Consider the following 9,305-nt stretch of genomic DNA (forward strand, 5'->3'; position numbering starts at 1 on the left):
ACATTTTTCCATGCATGGTTGTATGTGGTGGTGGGTCACAATTTATAATCTCTTTTCATGCAAAAAAGAAGAGGATATCATTTTAAACCGAGTGATTTCTTCCGAACACAGTCTTGATTTCTCCATCTTGGAGTATAGCTGGCCAAATGTGCCGTTTTTTCGGGCCGGTCCGTGAGCACGCCGGCACGTCCCGTCTTGGGCCAGGCACGGCACGGGGCACGCCCTGGGCCGTGCCTGGGCCTGGAGGCCAGGCACGCGGGCCGGCAAGGCACGACCCGATTACGTTTATTTATTTATTTTTATACATCTGTATATGGCCCAACATGTAAAAATAGGCTAAAAACGCTCAGTGCGTCAAAATAACAGGCTGAAAATATGCGGCCCACCGTGCTAAACGGGCCAACGTGCCTGGGCCTGGGGGCGCAGCACGCGGGCCGGCACGGTACGGCCTGTATAGTAATAGTGCCCTGGCGGGCCATGCCAGGCCAGGCACGATTAAGATGGGCCAGGCCGGGCCGGCCCGTTTGGCCAGGTATGTCTTGGAGGGAGTACACTGTGCGCATCCGCTGCCCGTTTCCCCCTGGTCTCGGCAAGGCGAGAGCGAAGACTGACGCCGCAGCTGCCGGCGAGGCGAAGACCATGGAGCGGCAGCATCCGGCGGTGCCCTTGCTCCCCGTCCTCCTCCTCCTCGCGCTGCTCTCGCCGGACGCCCGCGGCTCGGAGTCGCCGCAGTACGCGACGGTGCACGCGGAGTCGGACTTCGAGGTGCGGCACTACCGCGACACCGTCTGGATGTCCGCCCCCTCCGACGACACCTCTTTCCACGTCGCCACCAAGCTCGGCTTCCACAGGTGATACGCTTCTCACCACCCCCACGATCTTGCTTGGATCGTCACGGAATCACCTGATTGACTGATTGATCGATTCCTGTAAGCACGCCGTCCTCTGGATGCAATCCTATCATCCTCCGCAGTCTGTCACCAGATGCAATCCTATCATCCTTCGATTTAGGGGCTGTCGATTTGTAATCCTCGCGTTCTTTTTATTTTTTGTGATTATTACCGTCCTTCGATTTGTTCCGTTGGCGTGTCGATTCTTGGTTTAGGGTTGGGTCGGGTAAGCAGTGGATGACTTGTGGAAGAAATTGATGAGCAAGTTAGGGGGTCGCTGTCCCGTTTGCCTTTCATCAGGATGCTAGTACATCTTCTCAGCTGAGACATGTGAGTTGAGAAGCATGTCATCCTGAGTAGAGTGTGTTGCCGTGCACAATTCTGCAAGTTGGCAGGAGAATCTGTAGCACAAGGAAATGTAGGATCAGCCATTACTCTATGAGAATGATCGAACCTCGGTTGTGAATCACCTCGAATATAGACAAGAGTTAACCATTCTCGTTGCAAAATTAAACAAACATAATCCATTTCTGACCTGATACAAGATATGTTAGTACATCTATAATCTGACTTTGCCGCTCTGATGTACTTCCTCCGTCCCATAATATAAGAGCGTTTTTGACACTGCACTTATGAAACAGACCAGACTCCCAAATAACTAGGCTATCTGAATTGTGATAGGTCCAAATACATATTTTATGTTTACTGCTACCCGTCCAGGGCCGTAGTCTGCATCAACACGAACAATTCAATGATTCTGCACTGCCCTGTTTCATTTAGCCATACGTTAGAGGCATTTCTTAATTCCAGGAACTGATATTAAGATCTTTGCCTCCATCTGCGAATAATTCTTGATGTATAACGGATCTTTTGATTTGTGAAATTGATAACTCAAAGGGCCCAAATAATCGGATCGATCCCAAGTGTTGTTTCCACCTAGGTCTTGCAAAAGTTCAACTGATGCGATATATCAACTTTGCTAGCTCGTGAAATACAAAATTTCATTGCATGAGGTAATTGCTCAACAGCGGCATGTGAACTTATGACGGCATCACAATCTGCAAGTTATTTTGACACTTTTGTTTGTGGGGGAGTTATTTTAATTTCCAGCCTTCCAGGTAATTTACTATGTGCACATTTAGTTACATGAATCAAGTATATTGATGTTTGTCCATAATTTGCTCTCCATTGTGCACATTTAGTTACATGAATCAAGTATATTGATGTTTGTCCATAATTTGCTCTCCATTGTGCACATTCAGTTACATGAATCAAGTATATTGATGTTTGTCCAGGATTTGCTTTCGAGTTTGCTTTCCATTGCCCATTCTGAAAGTTTCCTGTCTCATGAATTTACCCACTTGGTCCAAACCCTATTATCATATTCAGTGACCCTGAACCTTTAATGTCGTCACTGATTTCTGCCAGGTTGTTCCAATACCTGATGGGCGCAAACCTCAACTCTTCCAGGATCAGAATGACGACCCCTATCCTAACAAGCATCGTCCCAGGCGCGGGGCCTCTCCACTCTTCGGCCTACTTTGTCCGGCTCTACTTGCCATTAGAGTTCCAAGCTTCCCCTCCTGTCCCTCTCCCGGAGCTGAACCTACATCCAGATAGGTGGCCAGGCCACTGCGTCGCCGTCAGGAGCTTCTCAGGCTACGCACGCGACCACAATGTCGTCGAGGAAGCTGAGAAACTCGCCTTGAGCTTGAGCCGGTCACCGTGGGGGAACTCCACGAATCACCCTAGCAAGAACGCCTACTCCATCGCACAGTACAACAGCCCCTTCCGCATCGTCGGCCGTGTCAACGAGGTGTGGTTCGACGTCGACTGCAGATCTGCTGGTGTGGAGGCTTATTAAAAAATGCTCTATGCAGTATGCCATCACCATAAAACCAAGCGAAATGCGGCACCGTGTAAGCTGTGTAGCTTTGTATATACTAGGGGTTGGGACGCCACCCGGTGACGTCTCCTAAGTGAAAGCTGGGCGGTGCTAGGTTGGTAGCCGCCCATGCCAATTGCTTTTTTGCTATCTTGTTAACACATGGACATGACATGAAAGTAAGAAGTTGCTTTACAAATTTCAGAAGAGCTAAATACTAAATGACACTTAAATACAAGGAGATTAGGGCATCTTCAACATGGATCACCAAACTGATACCACCAACTAAGTCCGTGGACATCCGTATTTATCAAAGTGGACACGCACTTTATTTTTACAACGCAGAAGCGGGACACCGAGCATAATAATAACTAAAAACCAAAGAAAAAGATTACTAATTCCCACTTTATTTTTACAACGCAGAAGCGGGACACCGAGCATAATAATAACTAAAAACCAAAGAAAAAGATTACTAATTCCCGTCAGAGGTAAGGTCGATGACCCCCACATCAAAGCCGCCGACCTCGTCATTGTTGGCGGCCAACGTCAACCCGCAGGAGCCGCCGACGTGACTTTTATGCATCGTCATCATGCATGCGGGTTCAGTGCCTCCATCCTCAATCTCATTCTCCTTGAAGAGCCACTCCTGCCTTGAGGAGGTAAGTCAGATGCTGCATGTGACAAAGATGGTGCGGGGATGGAGATGGCAACGCCCTGAGCACATCCATCGTAGCCTTCTTCTGCCACTTCGCAGATGCAGGGGGAAACTGATTGACCACCCAACTCGACGCTTGCCAACTAAGAAGGCCTTGTTAATTTGTTCTACAAGTAACTCAAACAAACTCGCATACAGGGCTTTAGCAAGAGTGAAGTTCAAATCCATCCCATGCAAATATCAAAAAGATAAAAACTGACAAATGATAAATCAAAGGAAAATTCAACATCTGTTTTCATGTAAGCAAATTTCAAACACAATAGGCTAATGCGAGATTGAGTAAACTCAAGGTTGGAGCATATCTAAAAAGTGTCAAAGTCACTATGCTAACTACCATAATTATGCATATCATGGCAACATAATTATGCATAAAAGGTCTTGTTAATTTATTAGTTTTTTTCAACTGTAAAAACAAAACTATGCAGACCAAAAGAATTCTATGGAATCCCAAGTAGAGAAATTATTGCCATGAACCATGGAAAAATACTATGATACTGGAGCATATATGAAGCCCATAATTCCTTTTAGATGATACCTTTGCATAAAACTCGTATAGTTTGTGTAGGAAAAACATGTGATTAGGAAACAGTATCATGTGGTTTACCAAGGATATATAATGGGCTTGTTAACATCCTGGCGATAATTGAACAACACAGCAAGACAACAAGTGTCATAATTATATTTATTGGATGCAAGTGAAACTGAAAGGCATATACATGCATCGAAGTTGTTTCTTTGTTTACTGGACTTTAAAGCAACACAGATTATTTTGGTCAAATGGACAAACAAACAAATTTCTTGGGTCTGAGGCTAGAGCAACGACCAAACAGACATCATATAAGCGACTAAATATATAACATTAGCAAGCCGCGTAATATTTAACATGACATGGCTAAATAACAAAATCCAAGAGAGCAAATGGTACCTAAATCACACGGGGCTTCCATTGGTGGAAAATTGCTGGTTATCAGCTATTTGTTTTGACACATTTCCAGGGAACTCTGTTCGTAATAGACATAGTAAGTTGAATATATGTCCTTTACCTACAACAAGTATAAATACTGAAAATAATTCATAAAAAGTTTCTCATAAAAGATTTCAGTAAGTTATGGTAGGAATAGCATGGCTTTTAATGGTATAGAAAGCCAAATAGAAAAAGGTAATCACACTCGTAACAAACAAGAATACAACATTGAACTCACTTCCTCATGGACTGGAGTTAGTCAACCATATTCGGCACCTTTTGGAATAAATGAGGATCCTCGGCTACCGTAATGTTGGCTTGTTGTAGCGGCGGGGCACGGCGTTTGGCGCGGCTAGGTCTGGGTTCAGTCTGTCGAGGCCCTTCATGACAACTTTGTAGGCCCAGGACCCTTCATCATCACAAGGGTCATGCGCCAGGTCTCAGAACTTAACATGCATCACGGAGTGCTTTCATAGCTCACTATCCATCTGCGATTCACCAGGGCTCTGTGGCAACTTGGTGGCACAACATGTAACCTTGGTATCTCACGCACACCCAGGTGGATCATCACCTGACAAAATTGAAGCTGGAAAGTATTGAAGGTTGTATGTACATATAGCAGCTAACAGTAAGTATGCAGATATAGTAGGACCAACAAAATGTTACCTTGACGGCATGGCAACACAGGATCTCCTGCTCCTTGCACATGCACATGAATGCTTCACCGTCTTCTCTAGCATTGACCCCATATTCCAACCTAGATCATTTTTCCCTGGTTTTACTGTTGGGATGCGGTGCTATGTATTTCAAGTTGGCAATTACTGCCTCCACTAAGAAGGGTTCAGATTCACATATGGTTTGCACAGACAGTTCATACACTTCTCCTGTGTATACCTGGCTAGCGTGCTCCTCGGTCGGTAGATTTGTCCTCAAAACAATCTCATTCTGCACGAAAACAATAAAGAAACACACTTGATATATGAGCAGATCTTTGGGATTGTACAAAAAGAGATGTTCTCTAGTAAAAAAACAAATTTATGGATTAAATTAGTTAAACACATAGATATGTGCATATCCTGATCAACTTTTATATAAAGCTAGATTGCAATGACATAATTTTGTTAATTCTTTCCAGTAGTTGGAGGGGCAAATATCTAAATATCCATCGCAATACCAAAAACATGAACTTCCATAGAGTACGCCCTGCTAACATATAGCTATGCAGGAGAACAACAACAAAATGGAGCATCCTTATCATAGAAATATAACTTCTATTCAATGGAAAAGATGCACTGCCCATTCTCAAGATGCATTCGATATGTATGATGCACACACATGAGCTAGGTATCAATTTCGATATCATGGTTATGACAATAATGGGCTATACTCACTGGTTCCAAAATTTTAGAGATCTGATAGTGGAAGCATTCTAGATCCAGCGCTAGTGGGCACTTACGCAATTGTAAACTTCTTTGTTGATGCACATCGCCCAAGATAACCTTCGATGTCCCAAACAAACTGAGCTCACGAACCAGCACCTTGAGGACCCACGAGCACTTACAGATCTTGATGCTTTAGATTAATCTGTCAGCACACACTAAAAGTATCACACATAAGTATCAATTAGTAGCCGGCAAATTTAGTATTGTGCTAATCACATCGAATCAGGAAGATAACAAAACAAAATTCATAACTAATAGTATAAGAAAAACTTCTCGGTTATAGGCCTAACTTAACTGATTAGAGTAGAATGCAAAAGGTTAAGAAACATCAAAATTATGCTTGATGTTATGGACACCTGGAGGAACTGTGAAAGGTCAAACAATAATCCCACATGGCGGATTAGCCGATGGCGACGTCCTTGTCATGGTCCAACTGCTCTCTGGTTACGACGCGGATCTCAATCACAGTGAATTGGCGACCGACGTCCTTATCTTGCCGAGTCCTTCACTCCGGTCCTCTGGTCCGCTATTAGGATTTTTACTCTATATCTGGCCCTGACCATCTTGTTCACATTGATCACCTTCCCAACACCCTTACAATTTGGTAGAAACAAACGACGAGAAGGCAAGGACGTGTGTCAGCCATTCTGATGTGGTAGAAACAAAGAAATTTGCGGCAAGAGAAACTTGGCCGGCTGGGAAGTTGAGAGTTGGAAAATTATTAATTTATTATTGACCTGCTAGATGTGCACGCGGTCGGTGACGGAGGGCTCAAACCTGTCGAAGCAGACCGGGCCGGGGTTGCCGTGCAGCAGTGAGTGCAGCTCGTCCTGCCGACAAGCTCATCAGCAGTGCTCCGCAGCATCTCTGTGCGCTCCTCCATCCCCATCGACGCTGCCATACTGCTCCGACCGCGTCCGTCTGTCTTTGCCTCTAGTAGTCCTGCGCCCTCTGTTTCCTTGCCATTTCTTTTCTGTGGTAAGGGAAAATAGTTAATACTGCAGTGGATGAATTTAATTGTAACATGAAAGGCGAAGATACAGAGCAGTGGATGGAAATGAAATGCTCTGAGTTACATGTCTCCTGTCAGTGTGAAAACAATTTCTTAAATGAAGTTAGTTTATTTTGATTCAGTTTTGTAAAAGCATGTAATGGAGCATGTTTATGTAGGAGATAATCATGCTTGAACAGCATAGATTGCGATCAGAATAAAATGCTAAGTGAAGCTAGATGGAAAAGCAGAGCTAAACAGAAGATGAGTGCAGCAAGTGAGATGTTAAATGTAAGTAATGGAACTTGAGTCATGCGCTTTTTGGATATATTAAGTCCCATTAAGATGACCGTTTAGTTTTTCTTAGACTTCTTTTTTGAAGATTCTATAGTGGACACAAAATTCAATCTGGGAGTAATTATTGTAGTATAAACTTATAGCATGATGCACGCCCCTATGGTAGCTTGTAAGAAAGGGGATATGCAAATATGAAGTAGCATACAACGAGTGATTCAGCTCTGTTACTGCAACCAGTACATCAAAATATGCATATTTTAAAACATGTGAAAAAAATGTGAGAGCCGCTATTGTGGAATGCACCGCTAAAAGTAAACTGGTTCATCTGAAGCTCCATGGGCAGTGCGCACCGTGATATAGACAAGCGGAAGCAGAACATCAGATGTGAAATATTTGGAAAAGCATGGACAGGAGAAAAGTGAGAGAGCCAATCTAGTCATGGAAAAAGATTCCGCGGTCGTAAAAGGTAGGTATACTATACATTAGGATGCAAGAAAGAATACCTATAGGAAGCACCCGTTTGTCACATACAATTCTTAGGCCCCTCCCAATGCTCCACCTTGTACAGGTGCTAAGCCTTCCACGTAGGCAAAAAATCTGATGTGGCAAGTTATTTAAGAGGGGAGAGATGGGTGTGGTGACCTCAGGAAGAACCAATGCTAAGCACGTGAACCTAGGCAAAATATTTAAAAGAATGGAGCCCACCAATACATGAAGAGCTTTAGTTGTTAAATCATTAAATGAAGCAAGCTTAGCAACCATAAGCTAAGCACCTATGCATTGGGGAGTATAGTTGCTAAGCTATTTAATGTGCTTAGCACCTCATCTAAGCATCCATGCATTGCCAGCAGCCTTATTACATCCACCCCTTCATTAGCACAGAAGGATGGATCCATATTCATAATTTGCAGTGTAATGAACTGCAACTTCCTTCATTAAAATCTAGTCTGAGAATTGGACATATATGCTTATTTAGCCTCCAATTTGGTACCCTGGTGTCCAGCCACCACAGCTCTCTATGTGTAGAAGATAGACATGGTCAGGGAAGAGAGCTAAATTAGGGAAAGGTAGAGGGCATGGAAGGGGGCGGGGGAGTACCTGTGTGTGGAAGGAAGGGTGGCCTCACCGGCGTCCACGCATGGTGGCGAGAAGTACGTGGACGAGGGTGGCCTCGAGCGGAAGAACGGCGACGACCCGCAGATCCGCTCTGCTCCACCTCCTGCCACGACGTGCCCTCGCAGCCTGCTGCTCAATCTGCGGGAGGGGAACAGGAGGAGGTCGCTGGTGGATGGGGAGAGGTGAGGGGAGAAGAGAAGACGTGGTGGCGGCGGCGGCGGGGGAGGTCGTCCAGAGAGAGGGAGAGGGCAAGGAACCGGGGGATGTGGAACGAATCTGGGGCTGGTGGGGCGTGGGGCTAGCGCTCTTTCCCCTTTTTTTCTCTCTCTCGACGCTGATAGCGCGAGACCTTTGCTCCTTTCATTGGCTGCGCCGCACAGTATGCCTCCGCCCACGTGGCACGCGCGAACAACCCCTCTTGATGCACACCCTATTATTTTGGATGTGACCTTTGGTTGTCTGTATGCCTGTGATGAAGAAGTGACACAATGGATGTACCATATGCTCCATGTTGCGTGATCAACTAAGAATGATCGACGTAAATCAGGTACTGTCCACCAAATGCAAAATAACTACTCCCTCCGTTCCGAATTACTTGTCGCAGGTATGGATGTATCTAGATGTATTTTAGTTCTAGATACATCCATCTCTGCGATGAGTAATTTGGAACGGAGGGAGTAGTACTAAAGCTGAGCGGCAAGCATTATTCGCGAGAAACTAATTCCAAGCACAAATAAAGCTGACTGACCAACTAGTTGCTGAACCGCGCCCCTAGCTTCGCGCCGCCGGCCACTCCGGCCTCGGCGCCAACCCTCCCTTGCCGGTCGCCACTCTGGCCCCGGCGCCCAACTCCCTCGCCGACCCCCGGCGCCCCTTGGCCTGATGGGCGCCCCTTCCCCTCTCGTCACTGGGCGTGATAGGGGGGCAGCGCTGGTTGGACTCCAGCCCCTCCTCCGTCGGATCTGGCGGAGGCTCCTACCTCCAGGCCCTCTGCGACCCGCCGGC

The 9,305-nt window shown here is 45.7% G+C and overlaps 1 protein-coding gene and 1 long non-coding RNA gene across 13 annotated transcripts; one reads left to right on the forward strand and one right to left on the reverse strand.

Moving 5' to 3' along the window:
- The first annotated feature begins 554 nt into the window (after positions 1–554).
- Positions 555–2,974, forward strand: LOC119267714 (heme-binding protein 2-like). Its single transcript, XM_037549146.1, has 2 exons — positions 555–851; positions 2,319–2,974. The coding sequence occupies exons 1-2, from the start codon at positions 640–642 to the stop codon at positions 2,752–2,754; spliced, it is 648 nt and encodes a 215-aa protein (XP_037405043.1). The 5' UTR covers positions 555–639; the 3' UTR covers positions 2,755–2,974.
- Positions 2,975–3,008: 34 nt separating this feature from the next.
- LOC119267715 lies at positions 3,009–8,604 on the reverse strand. Of its 12 annotated transcripts, none has more exons than XR_005132570.1 (8): positions 8,283–8,604; positions 6,634–6,869; positions 6,253–6,489; positions 5,911–6,051; positions 5,121–5,399; positions 4,693–5,025; positions 4,416–4,533; positions 3,009–3,597 (listed from the first exon to the last, which is right to left on the reverse strand). It is a non-coding gene; the product is annotated as an uncharacterized LOC119267715 (long non-coding RNA). The 12 variants fall into 12 exon arrangements; XR_005132561.1 differs by adding an exon at positions 8,006–8,200 and having other exon boundaries at positions 3,009–4,533; XR_005132569.1 differs by having other exon boundaries at positions 3,009–4,533; positions 6,674–6,869.
- Between the last annotated feature and the right edge of the window lie 701 nt (positions 8,605–9,305).

Source organism: Triticum dicoccoides, chromosome 3A (assembly GCF_002162155.2).
Source record: "Triticum dicoccoides isolate Atlit2015 ecotype Zavitan chromosome 3A, WEW_v2.0, whole genome shotgun sequence".
NCBI lineage: Eukaryota > Viridiplantae > Streptophyta > Magnoliopsida > Poales > Poaceae > Triticum > Triticum dicoccoides.

Coding starts and splice junctions, on each gene's coding strand:
- LOC119267714 (XM_037549146.1), top strand. CDS start 640: ATGGAGCGGCAGCATCCGGCGGTGCCCTTGCTCCCCGTCCTCCTCCTC. Junction 852..2,318: donor ACCAAGCTCGGCTTCCACAG/GTGATACGCTTC, acceptor GATTTCTGCCAG/GTTGTTCCAATACCTGATGG.